Raw genomic sequence first — 24,270 nt, forward strand, 5'->3', positions numbered from 1 at the left:
TTAGCGTGCAGGTCTCCGCTGGAAATGGAGCCCGACTGGCAGGTCGGGCAGGGTCTGGCGTCGCTGGACATGGCTAGTAAGTCTTCTCGGATAATCTTGCTCTTTCTGGATAAATTTGCTCTTTAAGAAGCTCTCAGCTTGGCATGAAGAGAAAAAGGAGGCGAGCAGTGGGGTCACTGCGGTTATATACCATGAGGGGGCCCACTATTGGTGGGCGTACATTTAAGCTCTTCATGATTGGCTGATGCGGAGATCATCCTTCCAATAGCAGCTTAAGGGCTAAGACTAGACGAAATAGAACAGTCGGTTCCCTCTCAACTTTTTTTTTTTTTTTGTTTCCCGCCGCTGAGGTCCCTTTAAACGCAGGAAGGATAGTAGATCACCGATCCTGGATTACGGCTCCAGTTTTTAGTCACCTGCCGCGGCATCATTCGCTCAGCGGATCCGGAGGAAACAAAACAAGCCCGAACCTCGGCGGTACCATGGACTTCAACGTGAAGAAACTGGCTTCAGATGCCGGGGTGTTCTTCACCCGAGCCGTGCAGGTAACAGCTCCTCTGTTCGGCTGCGGCAGATCGAGCAGTCTGCGGTTGAAAGAGATCCAGGACCTCTATCCCGTCCGCGCGACCAGCAGCTGCGGCGCTGTTTGTGTGTCAGCAGCTGATCGTTTTTGTGTTTATTTGGATGTTTTTGTCGCTGCGTTCTGATCTGATGAGCAGCTGTAAGCCGATAAAGGTTCGTCCGTGCTCGATCTATTATTTATGACTGATCGACTCCATCTCCATGTGACGCCAGCAGCTGAAGGCTGCCACCTGCCACTCCTACCCGCCAGACTCCATGAAAAAAGCACGCATTTAAGCCAAACAGTAGTTTAACAGACGCGTCATTGTTGCGAACACGGCGCGTTTTCAGGATATCATTCTGCAATGCTTATTGTACAAACCGGCATAATTTAGATTTAATAAGAAGCCTTTTTTTCAATTCTGTCCTGATTCCGTCTCAGATCGCTGTGTAAAGCCCGCGTCCCAACAGCTGTTTGGAAGTTGTCTCAGGCTCTTTTTATTTGTGAGGACTAAACTCAACACTGATCAGAACCTTTTTGTTTTCAGCCCAAACAACAATTGTATTTCCGTTTCTCCCCATTTATTAGTTATAATGTTTAATCTATTGTGTTTGCTGTCTGTTAGTTCACAGAGGAGAAGCTGGGTCAGGCTGAGAAGACCGAACTGGATCCACACCTGGACCATCTGATAGCGAGGGGGGACAGCACCAAGAATTGGACAGAAAAGATCCTGAGACAAACGGAAGTCCTCCTGCAGCCCAACCCGAGTGAGTCCTTCACAGATAGTCCAGATGGATGAAGGCACCTCCACAACTTCATGCATCTTCAGTTCATTTTCATTTTCCTTGAATCAAAATGATCATTTCAGCTTGTGGTTAAACCACAGAATAGTTTGTTGTCCGACTATCTGGGTCCGGGTCTATCTGGGTCCGGGTCAAGAGGGCAGAGACCCGGGCCTCCAGCTGGAACGACATGCCTGAAGCACCAACTGAAGGAGAGCAGATTTCCTCTTCACCACGTCTCTAAAGCCGAGGAAGAGACAATGTCAGCCGCTTGTTTTCATAGTCTTGTTGTTTCTGACCACAGGTGAGGATTGGGATGGAGATGACCGGTAAATTTAGGACTTGGGTTAGTTCTGCCTGAGCTCCTCTGCTCCACAGCAGATGTTTTACTGTCCACATCCCAGCAGACTCCCCTGATCCACCTGCTAACCTCCCGATATTTAAACCCTCCTACTGAGGAAGAACCTCAGCCCGACCTGGAGTTTACAACCCACCCTTCTCCGGGCGAGAACCACAGCCACAGATTTGAAGGTTCTGCTCTTCGTCCCAGCTGCTTCCCACTCAGCTGGTCCACGGAACCACAGCCGAGATCAGAACCACATAGCTGACCAGAATCAACCAGACCATCCTCTCCAGAACCTTGAAGGAGACATGTCCATGAACGCTGAGGAGGCTGGTCCTCCCAAAACACATCTTCTGGTTCCTTTCTTTGAAAATGGAGACCACCGCCCCCAATGTCCAGAGGCGTGCAAAGCCAGGCTGGGCCCGGGGGCCCCCAGGCACTTCCTCCATGTCGGGATCATTAATGTGTTTTTACTCTCTTCAAAACAAAGGACAACTTTTTTATTTACAGAAATATTTTCTAGGAATCACATTTGGGTAAAGAACTTCCTGTCTGTAAGTCCCGGTTGTGATGGTTACCAGACCTTCATTTCAAGATCCTGGTTCTGGTCTATAGGGCCTTACATGGACAAGCACCATCTTAAATTGGTGATCTTCTTAGTCCCTACACCCCCAGCAGGTCCCTGAGGTCCGGTGATCAAAGCCTACTGGTTGTGCAGCACCAGGCTAAAGGTCAAAGGTGACAGATCATCTGCTGCTGTGACCCCCAGACTCTGGAACTCTCTCCCCCTGAGTCTGAGATCAGTGGACTCAGTGGTCTCCTTTAAAAAGCAGCTGAAGACTCACTTGTTCAAGCTGGTTTTTGTATGACCTTCTTCACCACTCTCTCTTTATTCTGCTCTCCCCACCTATTCCACCTTCCTCAGGATCCACTGATTTCCCTCTTTCCTGTTCACTCTCTCTCTTTCTTAACATGTTTTGAATCACAATTGTCTATTTTTTGCTCATTTTAAATATATTTTTAAACATTTTCTAAATTCTTTTTTATATTTTTACGTTTTGTTTTTGTGAAGCGACTCGTGATTTTTATCCTGAGAGGCGCTATAGAAATGATATCTTCTTCTTCTTCTTCTTCTTCTTCTTCTTCTTCTTCTTCTTCTTCTTCTTCTTCTTCTTCTTCTTCTTCTTCTTCTTCTTCTTCTTCTTCTTCTTCTTCTTCTTCTTCTTCTTCTTCTTCTTCTTCTTCTTCTTCTTCTTCTTCTTCTTCTTCTTCTTCTTCTTCTTCTTCTTCTTCTTCTTCTTCTTCTTCTTCTTCTTCTTCTTCTTCTTCTTCTTCTTCTTCTTCTTCTTCTTCGGCTCACCTGTCGGGGAGCACACCTTTACGGCTTCCAACCATAGAGACAAATCAAATAGTCACCGTTCACAAGTAGATTTTTCAAGTTCCTTTTTTAGAACAGCTTCCAGGATTGTTCCTGTACTTTTCAGCCAATTACTGAACAGTTCAGCGGAGTCACCAATGGGAATGTTCCATCTGGGAATCCACAAACCCGAGAAGAGAACAAAATCGGTTCAGTCATCAAGAGACTTCTCAAAAGTTCCAGGAACTAGATCCTGTAGTCGGAGATCAACTTGTTGATCCTTAAGAGTCCGATCTCTGGGCCTGAATTCCCATCCTGGAGAGGAAGTGGTTTTCCTGAAACTGCTCCTTGCCTGGAAAAGATTTTATTTTTTATGTCAGAACAGAAGTTGGGATTTAGATGTTTTATATTTTCTCAGTGTTCTGATCCAGGAAGAAATCGACCCGTTCCGTTTGTTTCAGTTGGTTGGAATTCCTGGTGAGACAGCGGGAATGTCTGATGAACCTGAGTGGATTGTAACTGTGATGTTTTAACCTTTGACCTTTCTGTTCTCTCATGCTTCAGTCGATCACACAGGTAAGTGTCTACCTTTCCCAGAATGCTTTGCGTGTGAGTCCTGATACTAGCAGGTTCTGAATTATTTACGAGCCGTTGGACCGGCACTCGTCTCGCTGAAGGCTCGGAGGAACGCCTCCTTACAGTAATCTGATTACTTTAGTATCTCCATAGAGCTAAAAGGTTAAACTGGTCCTGGTCCCATCCAGTTAGACTCTGGTACTGTACCTGGTTTAGAGTCCACACGGTTCTGGACCAGCTTTAAAACGGGCCTGGTACCTGACCCAGTTACTTCTCTTGTTTTTTTTGTCTTTTTTTCTAATGAAAAAACTAACGTTGTTGTAAAAGTTACGTCTTTGACCGTAAAGGTGAAGAACTTTCTGCTGATTGAGGCCCGACAGATCCGAACCAGAACCTCAGACTTCAGGGAGCTGTTGGATCGGGCCGGTTCTGGTTCTGGCTTCATGCTGGTGTTTGTCTCACCTGCCCTCCAGGTGCTCGGATAGAGGAGTTCATCTACGACAAGCTGGACAAGAAGATTCCGTCCAGAACCACCAACGCGGAGCTGCTGGGTCAGCACATGCTGGATGCTGCCCAGGAGTTTGGACCGGAGACTCCGTACGGTGAGCTGGTACCGGGCTCGGTTCTGATGACGACCCTTAGCTCTGACTCTGTGTTTGGGTTCAGCGAACCGGGTCTGCTCTGCTCTGCTCCAGGTAGAACTCTGATCACAGTGGGAGAGTTCCAGAGGAAACTGGGAGGAGCCGAACGGGAATTACTCCAGACTTCAGCAGCGGCGTTCCTTAATCCGCTTCGGAACTTCCTGGAGGGAGACTGGAGGACCATCTCGGTACGAGACAGACACACGGTCCAGAACCCAACCCTGGACCAGGACCAGGTTCAGGGAGCTGCTTGAATGTCTTTGTTGGAGCTGAAGTCCTGGTTCTGGACCAGACTGGGTCTCTGTGGGGCTGCTGGTACCAAAGAGTCTAAAGATCCAGTTTAAACTGGTTCTGTTCTGTTTGGAAGGGCTTCCGGCTCATTCAGTCCGATTTTATGTTCTACAGAACCAGAGTGCTGCGCAGGTCAAATAAACGAGCACAGATAAAATCACTCTGGATGAAAACACAAAATAAACGAGAGCAGATGAAACTCTAACCCAGAGCGGACGTACGACAGTCAGATGGCGTTCGACGCTGGCGAGGAGAAGTGCGTTTTGAGAAGAGTTAAAACCACAAGCGAGGAGGCTTTCCTGACACCGCCGGGCGGCTGTCTCCATAGGAGCAGCCACACCCATCGCCTCTCCGCCTCACCCTAGGAACAACCAGTTGCAGCTGGTCAGCCGGCCTGGGCGTAGTGGACCGGAGGCATAGGCGGAGATCCCAGGGGGACGGGGGGGGACGCGTCCCCCCCTTCACACAAAGTTGTCCCCTCCCCACAAAAGTTATTGTAAACACATAAATGCTATCAGTAATCCTGTATTGTCTTCTAAACCACAATGTAAAAGTTAGTCTGCAAATACAAAACAACGTGTTTTAATTGCTGAGAAATTATAGTCCACCCCGCCCAATTCCTCAAGTTGGTACGGTCGGTCCACACACGCCGTTTCCAACGGGCGGGGCTGCCGGCTCTGCCCCGCTCACAGCTTCACAGCAGCCCGCAGGCTCACAGGAGGCGGGAATCAAAAAGCCAGTGGTTTCCAGCAGTAAGTCATTTATCACACGCTTGTTCTACAAACTTAAATATGTATGTCAAATGTGGTCATAAATGTCAAACATAGACACCAATTATCTTTAGATTTTGATCACCGGTCGGAGATCCCTTTATGACAGACCGCCACCACCACAGTAAAAAAAAGTTGTCACTTCATGTTCTCTGGTTATTCCAGGATTATTCCGCTATTATTATTCCATTCACTAAGGTGACCAAAAGTTCCTTTTTCCGGACACGGACGCTTTCACGGTCTGCCTGGGGAGAAATTATGGCACATCTCTAAATAACAACCCGTAGAAGCACTGATTTGATCTCATTTCAGGGAAAAATAGAACAGGTTAGATGCACCTAATAAATAAAATTACTAACAAACTCAGGCATCTGTTTCTTTGCTTCACTGTTCTGGTGCTGAAAACATCACTAATACGGATCAAAGGAGATACACAGATGAATGTCGAGTTATGATGGTGCCAGCCCAAATAAAGATTTATGCGTCCACACAGGAATCTTAAAACTAAAAACGAATCCAGTGAAGAGAGGCTAGCATCAGGTGATGTGATCACTCCCACAGGCGCCTGTTAGCAAACGTGCTGCTGCATTCTGCTCCAACTGCAGAATTAAGACACGTTCTTGACTCACACCAACTAAAGACCATTGCAACTGTCCATTCTTCAGGTAATAATGAGTCATGTCCCTCTTTACCAGGACAGACCTAACCTTGACCAGTTTCCTTCACTGGAAAAAGCAGGATTTTCCCACAGCTTATCTGCTCATTTCAGCTCCGAGTCTAGCTTGATCCTCAAGTTTGAGATGACACCTTTGGGAAAAGGCGACAGCGCATCCAAGAGAGAAGGAGAAACAGCCGTTGGCCCACCAGGTTTAGATTATTTCGGTCTTGCTCTCATTTATGCTCAGAAAATTAGGCCATCCACATGTTTACCTCCTCAAAACACTGTAAAATACCCGCCACCCCTTTAACCGGAGCATAGGTTTGACAGTCGTCCGTGTAACCATGAAAGGCCGGACCATATTTCCTAAAAATAGCACCCAGGGCAAATATAAAGAGAACAGTAGAGGACCAAGCACTGAGCCCTGGGGGACACCAGATGTAAGAGGAGCCTCCTTGAAACAAAAGTCAGCAACACTGATCTGTTGGACAAATATGAGTTAAACCGCTCAGGGCAGCGCTTCCTCATCACTTGAGTTACAGAAGCTGTTTGTTGCCTGAATAGTTCAGAGAATCAGAATCAGGCTTTTTCCACATGTGTGAGAAATCAGTACAAAAGAAGATAAAAATAAGAGAAAATCAAATACAGGAAGTAAGAATATAATCATGATTACATAACAAGGCCCTGGTCAGAGCCCAAACACAACAGGGTCATGTGACTGGAACAGAATGCCTGGAGTGGGCGGGCCTTCATGAGTCCAGCCACAGAAGGGAAGGAACTGTTCTTGTGGTGAGAGGTTCTGGTCTGACTGGGTCTGAGCCTCCTGCCAGATGGGAGCGAGTCGAAAAGACCCGTGTCCAGGGTGACACGGGTCAAAGGTCAAGGTTAAAAACATCTCCCTGAAAATGCTCTCGTGCCAAAACAGAGCCTGATAGAAAATCAGTCCTCCAGATGTTCTGGAGAACTGGACCAGGGGTTCTGGTCTGGACCTGAGCCTCCCCGGTCCGTTTCCCTGGTAACGGTTTTGTTTGCTTGCAGAAAGAACGTCGCCTCCTGGAGAACCGGCGTTTGGACCTGGACATCTGTAAGGCCCGGCTGAAGAAAGCCAAGCAGGCTGAAGCCAAAGCGTCGGTGAGATCTCTGATGTTTGTTTCTCAGAACCAGACCCAGAAGGTCCAGCGGAGCTGCTTCAGTTCCACCTGTCAGCCCGCTGGGGGTGCTGCACGCCCAAACCCAGAATGATGTCATGTTAATCTGAGTGAAATGTGTGGTCCAGATTACCATAATCCCATTAACCGTTACAGAGACGATCAGCTGATTAGAGGTCCTGGACGGGAACTGTTCTAGTTCCACAAACAGGCTGATCTGATGAGAACGGGCTGATAAACATATTTAACCAGATCAGATCTCATCCACTACAGTGGCCCGGTCGAGTAGGCCAGCGCCAGAACCACGTGTTTCATTTCCCCGACCCAAAGTTTGGGAATTGGGATGAATCCACGTGGGAAGTTGCTACATTTACTCAGAGCGGGGGTAGACTGGGAGGATGTTCAGGCCGGGAATCTGGTACCAACCTAGAGCCGCCGGCTTCTGGAATGTTGTTCCTTAAACCAGAGTTCAGAATGGAATCTTTAAGAAGTCTTAATCGTAAATCTGGGTTGTACATCTCTAGAACCTCCACCAGAGGGCGCGCTGCTGATTTACCTGTTCCTGTGGGATTCTTCTTGGAATTCCCTTGCCTGATATTCTTTGGAAGATGAGAACTGGGGCCACCCAGAGACCGTTCAGCATCTCTTTTGGATCTGTTCGTTTTGGAAAGACTAGCGGGTTTATTATTGGACAGCTCTACAAGGACTTCTCTTTAAAAAGGAAAATATTGGGGTTTTTTGGCATGCACAGAAATCAAGAAGAATGGTTTATTATAAAAGTATTAATTATTCCAGCAAAATCTCCACAAATGCAAGTATTCCTCATTTTAAACACAATCTTACATAAAATAATTAGTGGATCGCTAAATAAAAATCACTGTTTGCACCACCTACAATTTATTAATACGGATGTAACATTCAATAGTGCACCCCTGCCCCATGTTTTTCCTTCAGTTTTGTATACAATAGGTTTGTTTGTTTGCTTATCTTTGCTAAGGTTCAGTAAAAAATAGTATTTTTATGCCTTTATTTTGTTAAACTGCCCATAAAACTGTTTTGTTTTTCCTGTTTTTAGGCGGCTCCAGATTTCCAAGAGACGAGGCCCCGGAACTACGTCCTGTCAGCCAGCGCCTCAGCGGTAAGAGTTCAAAAACAGACAACTTTATTAAACTTCAAACAGATGAGCAAAGTTCGTTATCTAAGGAAACACCAGTACCTCTGCACCAATCGGCAACAAGCAGGTCCGGCTCCACCTGGTCTGGTTCGTCCATCAAGTTCCAGAAGATCTGAAACGACGCTAACAGCAGAACGGGGCTGCAGGTGGAGGACGCAGACTGTTGAGACATCAGGGGTCTCAGTCATCAAACGGTCGTAGAAATATTCCTAAATTCCTTCCTATGAACGAAATCTAGAACGTTCGTACGGACGATCAAAATCCTGATTTATGAAACATGCCGTGGCCTCTTGTTCGCTCGTTCCTCCGTACTTGTCTGATAAGTCCAGGGGCGGGACTGAGGCAATAAAACATCTGTATCTTATTAACAATCAAAACACAAAATATAAAACATAAAATCAACAAAAAAAATTGCATGTAAAACATATACACAACAAAAACATTACATGTAAAACATATACACAACAAAAACATTACATATAAAACATATAATCAACAAAAACAATACATGTAAAACATATAAACAACAAAAACAATACATGTAAAACATATAAACAACAAAAAAATTGCATGTAAAACATATAAACAACAAAAACATTGCATGTAAAACATATAAACAACAAAAACATTGCATGTAAAACATATAATCAACAAAAACATTGCACGTAAAACATATAATCAACAAAAACATTGCATGTAAAACATATAATCAACAAGAACATTGCATGTAAAACATATAATCAACAAAAACATTGCATGTAAAACATATAATCAACAAAAACATTGCATGTAAAACATATAATCAACAAAAACATTGCTGGTAAAACATATAATCAACAAAAACATTGCATGTAAAACATATACACAACAAAAACATTGCATGTAAAACATATACACAACAAAAACATTACATGTAAAACATATACACAACAAAAACATTGCATGTAAAACATATACACAACAAAAACATTGCATGTAAAACATATACACAACAAAAACATTACATGTAAAACATATAAACAACAAAAACATTACATGTAAAACATATACACAACAAAAACATTGCATGTAAAACATATAATCAACAAAAACATTACATGTAAAACATATACACAACAAAAACATTACATGTAAAACATATAAACAACAAAAACATTACATGTAAAACATACACAACAAAAACATTACATGTAAAACATTTAATCAACAAAAACATTACATGTAAAACATAATCAACAAAAACATATGTAATGATATGCCATGGGAAACAGGCTGTTTTCCGCCTGGTCCTAATGCTCAACCGGTGTCTTTTATACAGTGAAATATTGATTTTGGGCGGTTAAACGTGCCGGAGACAAAAATAAACTTAGGGACCCCCCAAATGTTCCCAATCAGATGACAGTAGATTAAATGAAGCTGCAAGACCCAGACTGAGCGCGCTGTTGTCTGAAGTCACAAGCAACAAGTCAGGACTCGAAGGCTGCCAACATGGTGGTGGTGTTGTGTCGATGTGATTCTCAGACCTATTCTTGCCAGTTGTGGGTGACGGTGCTCCCGTTCCCCTCAGGTTCATTGTTTGTACCCCTTGTGCCACCTTCCAAAAAATACTGGCTCCGCCCCTGGATAAATCCCGCCTGTGCTGCCCTGGTGCTCGTGTCCGTTCTCAGTCACTTACATACAGGAACGCCCTGAATTACCCATATTTGGTCACGCTACCTCCTCAGCTCGTGAGGGATTCCTGCGTTCTACCCAGAAATAAGGAATCTCGTGAGATCGAGACACTTTCTGTCGAAGTGCAAAACCAAACAAGTGTCAGAGTTTGTAAACGCGGTCGGGACAGAGGAGAGGTTCCTGTCAGGAACAAATGAAAACGTAAATCTGATCATTCGTAGAGTAACGGGTTCTCATTTACACTTAAGGAGTCCTTCTGGAGGGAGTTACTTTCATCTGGAGATGTCCGAGTGCAGCCTCTCAGCTGTCATTCACTCTGGTTACCATGGCAACACGTGTGCGATGGGGAGCAGAGGAGGTTCTGGTAGTTGTAAAACAGAATCGGGACTGGAATCGGATCTGTGCGGTTTATCTGTCGCTCCACAAATATCCCAAATCCCAGCAACGCTCCAGACGGATCTGCTGTCAGCGCGCTCACGGAGACGTTCTGTTTGTGTTTTATTGGCACCGGTCTGGAACCTGACTCGTCCAACTGCAGAGCAGCTGGGAGGACAGGGATCTGGATCCTGATCCCAGTTTGCCTGCACACTCAAAGGTGGGACCTCCAGCAGGACTAGAACATTTTGTGTTGTTCATGTGAACATCTGTGGGTCTGTTTGGTGTTGATCCTCTAACTGGTCTGTGCAGTAGTAACTAGTAACTAGTTAAGTGTAACACCTCTAACACTACAGCATAATCTCCTGGTTAATTTTCCCTTTAAGATGAAACTTCTGAGATCTCCGAAGTTTTTACTGAACTAAAAATTCCTCCAGAGTCCAAACAGAAGAACGACCCCAGAAGCGTTGGTCCAGAACCGCTGTAACGGGCTACAGGTTTGACCCTGAGGTTCTGGTTAGCTGTGTTTACGAGGGAAGCTGCAGGAGCCTACAGGCTGTCAGCCACTGGGGGGCGCTGCTCTCCACAGGAATCACTGCTCTGAATGAACATCTGCTGGATGTGGAGCAAAGTTCAGCCTCTGAACCAGCGGTGTGCCTGCAGCAGCGCTCTGAGACCGTTACAGCGGTCAGACCGCTTCCTGCATCCAAACAGCCTCTACATCCGATTCATAAACGTCAGAAAGGCTGGATCGGATAACGGAGGTTGGATCTGCTCCGAACAATCCTGGCATGGAAGTCCAACCCTCCCAACGGCTCAGCTTATCTCTCGATGGGCCCTGTTAGGTTTTAACTTATTATGCTTTCCCCCTAACTTTAAGAAGCTAAGAGGACAGAGAAAAGATAAGAACAGATGAGAAAGAAACCTGGGTATAAAAATATTTTCCTTATTTAATTAAAACACATTATTTTTGTTACACAGATTACACTTGTTCTTAGGGCTGGAGGTTCTAACAAATACCACTAGACACAGCCCAACAAAGAAAACTCCTGAGTCAATAAAAAGGTGCTAAAGAGAAATCACAGCTTTTAATTAAAAGCTGGAAAACAGACAAAAATCAACAGATCTCTTTCCATGCTGTCGTTCTTTTTTAAAACACAGAAACGGTTCCGTTACCTGTTTTTTCGCTACGTTTCGTCTGCGGTTGCAGACTTCCTCAGGCTGACTCTGATGGTGGCACGTCACTTCCTTCTCCGTTTATCCGCGGGCAGCAGAGGATGTTGTCTCCATCAGAACACCCCACCATACACAAAATGTCAGTAATCAGAACATTATATCACCGAGCAAACATAATAACAGAAGAAAGAGACCGTAAACAAGAGGACAAACACATACAACACGCTTTAAAGACCTGCGGATACCCGACATGGGCAATAAACAAAGGAAAACAACAAACAACAGAAAGAAAAGAACTACGAAAGCAAAGAAGCAGAAACCCAGAAAGACAAGAACCAAAACCAGTGATAACCCTACCATATATCAGAGGCATAACAGAAAAAATAAGAGCAACAATGAAAAAACACAACATAAACACACCAACAACACCATACACAACAGTTAGAAACAGACTAGTGCACCCAAAAAACAAGATACCAGCTGGACTTAAATGTGGAGTCGTTTACGAAATCCCATGCAAACTCTGCAATAAAACATACGTAGGAGAAACCGGACGCCAACTCAACACACGAACAATAGAACATAGAAAGGAGTGTGAGAAAGAAACATGTCAAAGACACACAAGAGCAGCAAAAGAAGAAGCAGGAAGTACAATAAAGAAGTCAGCCGTAACAGATTACTGCACAAGAGAAAACCATGTAATGGACTGGGACAACACAAGGGTCATAAACACCGAACAACAGAAATACAGAAGACGGATTAAAGAAGCAATCGAGATAAGGAGACGTGGATGTGGGACCATGAACAGGGACGATGGAGTTTACACGTTGGACCGCGCATGGGACTGCATCGTCGGAGAGGGGAGAGCGGGCAGCAGAGGGCGACAACGTCCTCTGCTGCCCGCAGATAAATGAAGAAGGAAGTGACGCCACCATCAGCGTCAGCCTGAGGAAGTCTGCAGCCGCAGACGAAACGTAGCGAAAAACAGGTAACGGAACCGTTTCTGTGTTTTAAAAAAGAACGACAGCATGGAATTAGAACCAAGACACAGCAAGAACACACCTAAGATCAACAGATCTCTGGTAGCTTTTCAAATGAAATATTTACTTAAGCTGGTACGGGTTTTAAGAGCTTCTATAAGCAAAAAGGCTCTCTGAAGCCAAACAAAACAAGCCTTTTAAAGAATAGAGAATTATTAGTTTTCTGTCAAGGCAAAGATACCAGTATGCAGCGATTGGCACTAGATACTAGGAACCACTGACTCAGGCTTAAGTAGAATACCATGCAGATGCTTTCCTCTAAACACACGCACATAATCACAACTGTATTCTACAAAGTCAGGGTGTCCAGAACGGAGCAGAAATGGAGGCTACTCATGGGTTAGGAGCAGCTCCTCGGGCGTGTATCCAGCGTTCCTTTTATCCCCTCACGGGAAAAAACACACTCGGTCCAAGATGAGCTGCAGGTGTGGCTGCAGCACGTCGGAGCGGGGACTTCCCAATGACGTCATCGGAGAGAACGTCTGCAGAGAGGGAATCCCGGCACGTCTCCACAGCAACGGGGACGCCACCCTCCAGCGATGTCTTGTACCGGTGTGTCCTTAACTGGTTAGAACTTAAATGCGCCATTTTAAACAAACACAATAATAAAAAAAGAAAAACAGCACATTTACACAATAGTGGGGAACGTAACAGCCCCCCCCCCTTTTCTTCTGGTTTCAACAAAAAATGTTTCTGTTCAAACATCAAACCTGAAACTGAAGCAGAATACATCTAAAAATTTTAATTCTAACGAGGCCTTTAAAGCTGAACAGCCTCTGTTCAGAGAAATGGAGTTTGTCCTACAGGAATGGTCAGCCAACGGCTTTTCTTTTGTGCGTTCATTCTGTTTATCTTCGTTATTCATAGTTTGTTCTTTTCTTACAGTTTTAGTAAAATAAGTTTCTGACCTGACACGTTTCAGCTCGTATCTTAGCCGTCATCAGAGACGCCGCTGTCTGTGGCGTCACTTCCTTTTATCGAAGACGCACAAGAGCAGCCAAACAAGAAGCAGAAAGTACAACAAAGGAATCAGCCGTAACAGACCGCTGCACCGGGAAACCACATGATGGACTGGGACGGAACACGGATCACACACGGAGAACAACAGAAATACAAAGAGGGATGCAGAAAGCGATAGAAATACGGAGGCGTGGACACGGAACTATGAACGGAGACGATGGATCACGCATGGGACCGTGTCATCAGCAAGGAGGACACGGGCAGTAGAGGACGACACCGTCCTCTGCTGCCCGCGGGTAAGAGGAAGTGACGACATCAACTGTGGTGACGACTGGAGAAACGAGCTGAAACACGTCAGGTCAACAATAATTCCACTAAAAGTGTACGAAGAGAACAAAATATGGATAACTGGTCTGTGGTAATGGTTAGCTGTTAGCTTAAACTAGCTGTACAGTAGAAAGGTCTGCTTATGCTAGCAAAATTAGCACTTAGCGACGGTGAGTTCAGGTCCTTGAACTCACCGTCGCTTAGCGCTGATTCATAGCGACGGTGAGTTCAAGGACCTGGAGAAGTTCAGAGAATTTACATTCTGACCATCAGCTGATCTCAGGTCTGAGAAACGTTGTTTTCCTTTAAATTTCAGCTGCTGAGTGAAGAAGTGGATAAAGTGAGTACTTTCACTTCCTGTGTGTGTGTGTGTGCGTGTGTGTTTGTGTGTGTGTGTGTGTACTTGTGTGTGTGTGTACTTGTGTGTGTTTGTGTGTGTATGTTTGTCTGTGTATGTTTGTGTGTGTGTGTGTGCGTGCGTGCGTGTGTGTTTGTGTGTGCGTGTGTGTGCGTGTGTGTGCGTGTGTGTGTGTGTGTGCGTGTGTGTACTTGTGTGGGTTTGTGTGTGTGTGTGTACCCGCATGTGTACTCGTGTGCATGTGTGTGTACTCGCTTGTGTGTGTGTGTGTGTGTGCATGTACTCGTGTGTGTGTGTGTGTGTGCGCGTGTGTGTACTCGCACTTGTTTGTGTGTGTAATCGTGTGCATGTGTGTGTGTGTGTACTCATGTGTGTGCATGTACTCGTGTGTGTGTGTACTCGCATGTGTTTGTGTGTGTGCACTCGTGTGCATGTGTGTGTGTGTTTGTGTGTACTCGCATGCGTGTGTGTGTGTGTACTCGTGTGTGCATGTACTTGTGTGTGTGTGTGTGTGCGGGTGTATACTTGTGTGTGTATCTCCCTTCCTAACGCTCCCCCCTCGTTCCTCCCGTAGGCGGCGCACGAGCTCCGAGTGGCTCAGACGGAGTTTGACCGACAGGCTGAGGTCACCCGGCTGCTGCTGGAGGGAATCGGCAGCACACATGTGAGTCAGTGGCGCCGGTCCAATCAGGATGGGCAGCATGAATCACTGCTGTGTGTTTCTCTGGGCGTCTGGACCAGAACCCAGATGTGTTTGATACCACCACAAAGACGTAAACGTCACCAAGTCGAGCCCTGAGAGGGAAACCAGCCTAACACACAAACGTCTGAAAGAGCAGGGTTGGGGTTTGTGGGGCGTCCGGTGGACGTGTGGAGCTCCTCCAGCTCACCTCCGGTTTTCTCTCTTCAGCTCAACCACCTACGCTGCCTGCAGGACTTTGCAGAAGCTCAGACTGTGTTTTACGCTCAGTGTCATCACCACATGCAGGATCTGCAGAGGGAGCTCCACAGGTCGGGACCTCTCGCTGCTCTGGACCGATCCGTTAAGCCCTCTCTGCTGTTCTGTAGCCGTTTGACCTTCTGTATTATGTTTCTATCCAAACTTCCTTTAGATGTGTAAATGCAGACGGCATCCCCCCACCCTCTGCTGCTGGTGGTTCTGACCCAGCTTCTTCTGCATTCCCATCTGAACCCTTGACCTCTGAAGCTGCTTGTTCCTCTCAGCTGCCAGTCACAGGATCCAGGAAGGCCAAGGTCCTGTACGACTACGATGCCCATGATGCCAGTGAGCTCTCCCTGCTGGCTGACGAGGTTGGTCTGAGTCATGCTCTGATGGGCCTAACCCTCTTCTTCTGGTTTCTGCAGAGTCCAGGCCTCCTCCTGACACCTTTAGGTCCACATGGAGAAATAGCATTTAGCTAAATGGATATTTCCGTTAAGACCAGTTTCACCGGGGACCAGTGTTTCATTTTGATATAAGGTCTGAGTTTTTCATGCAGGTTGAACATGAAAATAAATGACCTGTGCTTGTATAGCGCCTAAGAGAAGTATCAGACCGGCGCCCCCAGGGCAGCTGTGGCTACATCGTAGCTCATCCCCACCAGTGTGTGAATGGGTGGATGACTGACTGTGTTGTAAAGCACCTTGGGGGGTTGTAGAACCCTAACCCCCAAACTCCAGTACCTCCGCTCCGGTCCGCCCCCGCCTTCCGCAGCCGCTCGCTTCCGAACTCAATTTTTACTGGTACCCGCTCTACAACGGCTCCGCTCCGGTGCGGAGACCTGAGGTGCGCAAACAAGCATGCGCGGGATTTTCGAGATCTTGCGATACAGTCCGAGCAATAAACGCGGAAGTTAGATCCAAACACCCGTTGTGTGGGAGAAACATCGGCATGAACTGTTTAATCTGCCCATCATTTGTGTTGAGAGATCAGCAGTGTTTGGATCAACAAAGTGTGACTACTTTGATAGAGGAAACTGTATTTATGGCTTATTTTTGTGCATTTAAACTTCAGCCGCCATTGATAGTTGTTAAAAGTTGTTAAACCTGTACATATGAAACAAAAAACGCCTTTTGTTTATCGATTTATTGTGAAAAACGGAAATTGTGCTTGCTCCTTTTCCTGTTGGGTGGTTGTGATTTCTGTCCATTTACTGCGGAGGTGCTCCGGCGTCCGGCGAAAATAGGATCTATTCTATTTTTGCCGAACGCCGGAACAGAGGGCGGCGCACGGCGCCGCACTGCCAGAGCACGGCCGCAGTAGTGGAATTGCTCTGATTGACTACAACGGGGCCGATTTTGCTCCGGCGTTCGTGTCGGAGCGGAGCGGAGGTAGTGGAATTTGGGGGTTAGAATGCGGTGAACTGACTTTTAGATGGCGTGGGGACTGGTTTTATTTATCTGGATATTTTGATTTCTGGACGAATCAAAGTTGACAGATTTATAAACACCACAGAGACTATGCCACGCTTCAGAAAGGAAGGTTCTGATTGGACGAGTAAACAGTGTGTCATGCGTTTACATTACATGTAGCCAGGATGTCTAGTGCAGCTAGATTAAAGTCATATTACTTAGTAAAGCATATTAGTCATTACATCGTCATTTCACGGATTGGTCAACATTATATTATTGACTAACACTTTGTTTGATTAGCTTTATTAAAAATAGAGTTCTTTGATTTATTAAAAGGAAAGAGTCCTTTGTCTTCATTCTTCTGTTGAGCTGGAAAGGAAAAGTTTTAGAAGCAAATGCATGACCTCGAGGCATTTCAATCAATCAAAGCTTTATTTATAAAGCGCCTTCCGCAACCCTGTCAGGAAGCCCAAAGCGCTGAACATCTGTGGAGAGAGGTTGAATAACCTTCGGTGGAATAGCTTCTCCATCACTTTACAAGCGTGAGGATTTACGTGAGCTCTGAGTCACGGACGCTGTCACCATCCGGTCGAGTTCAGACACCCAGCAGGATCTGTACACGAGTCGTGGGTCACCCCTCCTGAATCCTCCTGCTGCGTTTCTGAGGATGTGGAGTAGGGCTGCAACAAACGATTATTTGGATAATCGATTAATCGGATGGGGTCTCGACACGATTAATCGATTAATCGGATTACATAGGGACATTTTTTAAAACTGCTAGGGAAACGTTATTTTTCTCCTTCCTTCCTTCACTTAAACACATTATTAGAAAACAGTTCAATAGCAGAAAACCAACATGCCATCACCTAAATTGTCTTATAAGGTGTATAGACAGAGACCTTAAGCTACACCTATCTGTGACCTAAAATGCTTGGTCCAAGTTAAACAGCTTAAAGAGCAAGTCAGCCCCTACCAGAGTCTAACTCCACTCCCGCTTCATGTTTGAAAAATGCAACACATGCTGTTGCCTGGCAGACCGAGAGGGCGGAGCCGCTAACAAATACACACACACTCAGGCTCACGACAGCATTGTGACATCATAATGTACCAGTTTACATCATAGCATACTTCTTAGCCAATAGCGGTGGCAGATTTAAATTAAAATACAGTGCAGAGTTTTTACCTGACAACGGCACAACACTGCTAGTTTTAGGCAGAATATTTAAATTTTAACTAAGATGCACTGAAGTGCCAAATTACTGACGACACGTGTCTGCAGCACGATTAGACACTCGTTTATTTAGTTTATCAGCAAAAAAAAGTTTATTTGGGGGTGACTTGCTCTTTAAGGGCAATTCTCATCTGTTTTGTTTGATCTCATCTGTAGACATTTATTATAATTGGGGATGTCAAACAACTAATTTTTAAATGAAATTAAACATAGGCTGTGAATTAATCACTATTTCCAAAAATGACTGAAAAATACCAAATAAAACAAAAGTAAATGAATGCCATCCTCCTTGTGATGATGCCCTGGGCAACTGCCTTAAAGTCACATGATGCTGCTGATCATTCCAATGATCCCAAATAGACTTAGGCCACATGAAAGCAACTGAACCCAAAAATATATTAACCAGTATATAACTACACGCACACAACACGCCTGCAGCAACAGTTAGGACTCCTCCCTCCCTTTTAAAAGCGTTTTCGCTTGTGAGGACATTGTGGTTGTAAAGCCACATGTTAGCAGTCTGGCCCCGGTGTGATCAACCAGTTTCTGCGGGAATGTGACGGCGGAACCGGTTCGCAGCGGCGCGAGTCCCCCGCCCCCACCCCCCTCCCCCCCACCCCCCCGCCACCCCCCCCGCCTATCTAATAGCGTCGCGCTTACAATTTTATAGACTTTTTTTTACGAGCTTAGGGCATGTCTAGCCTGTAATAATCCGGGGCTTGGGTGAATCACTTTTGAAAAGTTTTTTACTTACCCGGACACAGAGCTCAGTAGCGGTTTTAGGCACGGGCAGACAGGGCAGTTGCCCGGGGCGGCATTTTTTCATGACACAAAAGGGGCGCACAAGCGCGGAGTAAAAAAAAAAGGAAATCTGCGCCGCACCGAGGTTTTCTATTATCTGTCTTATGACAGTGTCTGGATTGGAAACAGCAAGTTGGCGCCCCCTGCAGTTGCAGGCGCTCCTGCTGACTGAGAACGTTCACGTGCTCCGTGTGTCTAAAGAACAGGAAGGGGAGGGGTGCGGCGGGGGAATTCACCTCTGCGTCTTTCCCAAATGAAATGAGCGTGCAGGGGCTGAATCAACTGTATTAACATGGCTAAAGTCAATCACATCTTAACGTTCTTCCATATTTCATTCATAATATCATAAACACAGGCCTATCATTCTTTCAGGTTTCTCTGAATTGTGTGAAATGGCCGAATAAAAAAAGGAAAAACAAAACGATTTTGTGGTCACCCCCCATCAAGTTCAAATTGATTAGTCCTGACTAAAGGAAACTTACTGAGTCAGGAGCCAAACAGAAGAGATGAACATAAAAAGGCTAAAACCACCAGGTGCCCCCATTCAGGGGAAAAAAAGAAAAAAGAGCAGAAAGATAAAGGTATGTAGCTCTCATGATGCATGTTTTCAATTTTTTGAACCAGTTAACTGGGATTTTAACGGTTAAATGCGGTCAACTAATTGCATAGGGCTGAAATATTTAAACGAATATTCAAATGGTTTGAAAAAAGTCCTCGAATCGTTTTTTACTGATTCAAACTAGGATTTGTTAAATGCTCACTGCAGCCCGTGGCCTGCCTGAACAACAACAAACGCATGTTGATCATGTTCACATAATAATAAATAAAACAATTCTACAAGCAGAAGAAAACTCCCCAGTCACCACTAACTATCCTGTTTATTTATTGCAGATGGCTGCACTGATTATTTTTTACATGATTTGTTCTGTAAAAGTTGGCATTTTTGGTAGTCTACAGTTTTATTTATGTCAGTTTAAATTACAATTTCAGAGGCAATTCTAAAATATTATGGATCATGATAAAGATCTATTGGAGATCTACCCCAACTTTTGGACTGCTCTGCCAGTCACTGTGGCTCAAGCTGAGAGGAGCTTTTCAAAACTTGATCAAGTCATACCTGAGGTCAACTATGTTTCAGGGGCGGCTCACTAACCTGGCTCTGATTAGTATCAATCACTCAGTAGGGGAGCAGATTTCATGTGATGACATTATTGATGACTTTGCATCAAGGTTAGGTTTTAATTTTAGTTTGTGTTTTCTATTCTAAGTGCAATGCTGTAGTGATTATCTTTAGTTTGTTACGTGTGAAATATTTTTGCTATTTAGAATATTTATTATCTATTATGTTCATATATTCTTAATATTTAGTTATTGTTTGTTTTTGTATATTTGATTCTATATATTTTGATACAGTATATAATGAATAGTGCTTTACATTCTGACAACTTCATAGTAATTAATGTAAATATGTGCAACTTAGAAAAATGAATGTTCAATAGTCGTTCTAATAAAACATGCCTGTTTGTAGAAAACATGCGTGTGTTCATGCAGGTGGGGTGGTGTGGTGGTGGTGGTGGTGGTGGTGGTGGTGGTGGGGGGGGGGGGGGCGCTCAAAGGGGGCCTCGCCCGGGGAGTAATTCGATGTAGAACCGCCACTGACAGAGCTCTCTCCCTCCTCGCTGATGATTCTGACATGCTTGCGTTTAAGACGCTGCATCATCACCGTAGTATCCCCGTGCCATGCTAAGTCTGACCTACAAACGTTGCATGTCTTCGCCTGATTTAACTGAAAATGCTCCCAAACTTTAGAAGTTTTTACTTTTTTGGAGTCTCGCTGCTTCTGCCATGTTCCTCTTACAAACACCTGCCGGCTCTCCACCGGTCTGCGCGCAACGGCGGGCAGGAGGGGAGGGGGCTTTTGGAAGAGTTGCGCAACACAACGAATCGATGACGCAATTCGTTGCCAACGCTTTTAGTAATCGATTTTCATCGAATTTATCGATTCGTTGTTGCAGCCCTAATGTGGAGTCCAGCGTCGCCGTGATTCAGCACATCACATCTTTATCAGCATGACTTGCGTTTTTCTACTGCTGGGAGTTTAGTCTACGTCCGTTTCCATTCTCATTACGAGGTTCTGGTCCAGCCCCGACTAGAAACAGTCACCATCAGATCCAGTCTGGAAATCCGAGGATAAACGTTTTCTTCTCCACTGAAATGATCTTTAGTAAATGTCCTGTTGGACCATCCAGATGTCCCAAATGTCCCAGTCAGCTGTTTTGATGTGATGATGAGCTCGGTTCTATCCCCCCACTCAGGATGACAAACACTAGCACCAACGGCTCCACCAGCAGACCGAGTCCTGTTTGTTGTTTTTAACCCTTCCTCCGCCTCGCACACCCGTCCGGTGCGACTCTGATCATCAGGTCTGGTTCTCCTCCGTCCAGGGACGAAATTTTGATTTCAGAAGTGGGGGGGACACAGCAGGCTTATGCGGATTTGGGGTGGGGGGTGTTATGTAAAGACCCCTTGACACGTCACGTGCCCATCTCAATAATTTTTCCATCCTCAATATATATATATATATATATATATATATATATATATATATATATATATATATATATATATCAAAGTTAAAAAATGTACAACTCTATTATTATTTTTATTTATTATCATTATTGAAGTGCAGTTTTGGCTGTTGACAATGGATAGGCCATTGTATTTATTGTTTTGGGTCTTTTTTTTATTGTTTTTGGTGCAACATTTTCTAACAGGGAGTGAGATTCCTTTTTTATTGAATTTTTGTTTGTTATTTTTATTCATTTAGAAGTTCTGGTTCTGGACATTTCAATGTTAAATGAAGGTTTATTTGTTGCATTTTAAAAGGTGTACTTGCATTATTATGATATATTAACATTATATTAGTGGTTATTTTGGTCTAGATAATGTTGACAATGATATCGTTTATCATCAACAATTTGTTGGACAAAATATCGTCCAGCAAAATTTGTTACATTCCCAGGCCTAGTCAAAAGTATAAAAATTATTTATACATAAACGGTCCCTCCTGAGATCTGGCCGTTTGTTCATTTGCTGTGTTAGAGGACATGCTGAACTAATGTTTTACACATGATCATCACCCTAACATTTGAGTGTATAAAAACATATTAAATGTTTTTCCCCTTAAAAGTGTTTAAACAGTTGTTGCATTTCAACACACAAAAAATAAATGGAAAAAATAAGATAAATCTAATGAAAAGTGTACATCTTTGACATTAAGCTTAAAAAAATCTGTTGACGATGATGATACTGTTCATTTTTCAGAGCTTTTTAATGTGAACATATACATTGCAATAGATACGTTTACAATAAAGTTAAATGATAAAAGTTTTGAAGTTACACTTCTACTACTACTAGTAATAATAATAAAACAATAATTATAATAATACGAATAAATTGTGTCAGAGGAGTCAGTTATGTGGAGGAGATTAGTTTGTAAAAGTTAGTTTTGAGTATGTTTGTGAAGGAGGAGGTGAGTCTGAGCTTAATGCAGGGGTGTCACATGTTCCAACTTACGTTTTGACTTTGAAAGAAGTCTCTTATCACTTTTCGTTTTCTTGACATGCTGCCTCCTGGCTGTGCCTAACTACCAAAGACTCACAAATGAACACTTATTCAAATGTTATGTAATGGAAGCTGAGCTGAGCTCTGATATTACACAGCGTCTAGTTGACGATGTGACTCAGTACCGGTGTTCCCTAGCGGCTCCAAACTAGCAAAACAACGTGAGCACGTTCTGACTGTTTACAACTTGAGTGACAGCAGCAACAGCCAATAATACGTTAGCAAGTATCAGCAGAGCCAATAGATTAGCTTTTGGGCGGGTCTAATAGGAAACCGGTTTCCGTTTCGGTCCTAGTGCTTAACCAAATCCATTTAATGGAGCGTAATATTGTTTTTGGACGGAAAAAAGTGCAGGGGACCAAAACTGCCTTTTGAAAAAGTGGGGGGGACATGTCCCACCCGTCCCCCCCCAAAATTACGTCCCAGCCTCCGTCCAGCTTTGCTGCAGCCAGGTGGAAACCTGCTGCAGCGTTGTTCAACTCTCAGTTTATGTTTCTTTGTTATGGAAAAGAGAAAACGGTCCTTTTCTGAGCCCAGGTCAAGCTGCAGACCCAGACCTGGTTCAGGAGGTCGGGGGCCGATCCGGGCCACCGGGAACAGAACCGCCTGACTGATTCTAGCGGGTTTCACCGATGCACTCTGGAACCGTTTACTGGAGCGGAAGCTCTTGAATGTTCAGCTGAGCTGAGAGGAATCAGGAAGGTCATGCTTGTTTTTGTTCTCTCTCTCCAGCTGATCTCCGTCTACACGGTACCAGGGATGGACCCGGACTGGCTGATTGGGCAACGGGGGAACGAGAAAGGCAAAGTTCCCGTCACCTACCTGGAACTGCTGAGCTAACTGACCAATCAGCGCTCACACTAATAAAACCCAGTTTGTTCGGTCACGTTCAGGCACATCAGCGAGCTTCAGGTTGTTCCTCTTAGCTGTTAGCATACGTTCTGCGTGGTTAGCACCGCCTGCCTTCAGAACATCTGGCTGTGGTGGTTCTGTGGTGTGAACGTATGCTAATGCACATCAGGCAACATCTGGGCTAATTCCAACCATCAGAAGTAGCATCAACCGCTAAGGAAGCAGCGTATGAAGGACTGAACTGAGAAAACCTAGCTGCTTGCACCATTAGCCACCATGTAGTTAGCATTAGCAGCTAGCCGACACTGCGGTCAGGCTTCTCATTAGATGTGATTTTGTGTTTAAATCCCTCAATAACTTAGCACCTGGCTACTTGTCTGAGCTCATTCACCCGTATGTCCCTACAAGATCCCTCCAATCAGCCGACCAGCACCTCCTACATGTCCCTAGCTCCCGCTGTAAATCCCGCGGGGAGCGCGTCTTTTCGGTTTGTGCACCGAAGCTCTGGAACCACTTGCCCCTCCTGATCAGACTCTCTTCCTCTCTTTCCCTTTTTAAGTCTCATTTAAAAACTCACTTTTATTCATTGGCTTTTAATTCAGTCTAACTTATTTTCTTTCTCCTTTTCTTTTCGAGTTGGATTACTCGATTTTAATGGTTTTAGTTTTTATTTCTGATTGTTTTTACTGTGTGTTTTTGTTCAGCACTTTGGTCGGCTCTCATGCCGTGTTTAAATGTGCTATGCAAATAAACTTGGTATGGTATGGTATGGTGACTCCTAAGTGGGAACGACATCACACCTGCTGCAGCCAGAAAAGCAGTGGCGTTAGCAGGGTTAGCTAGCTGGTGCGCTCACTAACCAGGCTTATTAGCATATAGTTTCTCTGAGTGTGTGTTCAAATCCAGGGGCTGCATCCTTCCGCGTATGCATTTTAGACCGATGACATCACAGCGAAGCAACGAGGCTGTCGGAATTCCAAAGACGGGTTTGGTCTTTCCTCACTGGCAAAGGTTATCCCCGGATTTGTCACGAGCCCCTCAGGAGACTAAAAGTTGCATTTACTCTCTGGTTAGCTCGACCCGGGCCGACTCAGGAACGTAGATGTGGCTGAGCACGTGGTGTCCTTCCTAACCACCACAGAGCGGGCGTGAGCCGTGCTGCTTTAGGAGCAGGGGTGAAGCACACAGCTTCCTACTCTCT

The 24,270-nt window shown here is 44.8% G+C and overlaps 1 protein-coding gene across 3 annotated transcripts; it reads left to right on the forward strand.

The window, feature by feature from the left end:
- The first annotated feature begins 388 nt into the window (after nt 1–388).
- On the forward strand, nt 389–23,838 carry sh3glb2b (SH3-domain GRB2-like endophilin B2b). 3 transcript variants are annotated; one of them, XM_015974393.3, is made up of 12 exons: nt 389–545; nt 1,188–1,329; nt 3,609–3,620; nt 4,094–4,222; nt 4,316–4,449; nt 7,019–7,111; nt 8,204–8,266; nt 14,168–14,191; nt 14,784–14,873; nt 15,120–15,220; nt 15,322–15,520; nt 22,950–23,838. In XM_015974393.3, the coding sequence occupies exons 1-12, from the start codon at nt 483–485 to the stop codon at nt 23,055–23,057; spliced, it is 1,158 nt and encodes a 385-aa protein (XP_015829879.3). In that variant the 5' UTR covers nt 389–482; the 3' UTR covers nt 23,058–23,838. The 3 variants fall into 3 exon arrangements, with proteins under 3 accessions (XP_015829879.3, XP_015829880.3, XP_070408614.1); XM_070552513.1 differs by lacking the exon at nt 389–545 and adding an exon at nt 986–1,065; XM_015974394.3 differs by lacking the exon at nt 3,609–3,620.
- The last annotated feature ends 432 nt before the right edge of the window (nt 23,839–24,270 follow it).

The sequence above is a fragment of the Nothobranchius furzeri genome, chromosome 6 (genome assembly GCF_043380555.1).
Source record: "Nothobranchius furzeri strain GRZ-AD chromosome 6, NfurGRZ-RIMD1, whole genome shotgun sequence".
Classification (NCBI taxonomy): Eukaryota; Metazoa; Chordata; class Actinopteri; order Cyprinodontiformes; family Nothobranchiidae; genus Nothobranchius; species Nothobranchius furzeri.

Coding starts and splice junctions, on each gene's coding strand:
- sh3glb2b (XM_015974393.3), top strand. CDS start 483: ATGGACTTCAACGTGAAGAAACTGGCTTCAGATGCCGGGGTGTTCTTC. Junction 14,874..15,119: donor AGGGAATCGGCAGCACACAT/GTGAGTCAGTGG, acceptor TTCTCTCTTCAG/CTCAACCACCTACGCTGCCT. Junction 15,521..22,949: donor TCTCCCTGCTGGCTGACGAG/GTTGGTCTGAGT, acceptor CTCTCTCTCCAG/CTGATCTCCGTCTACACGGT.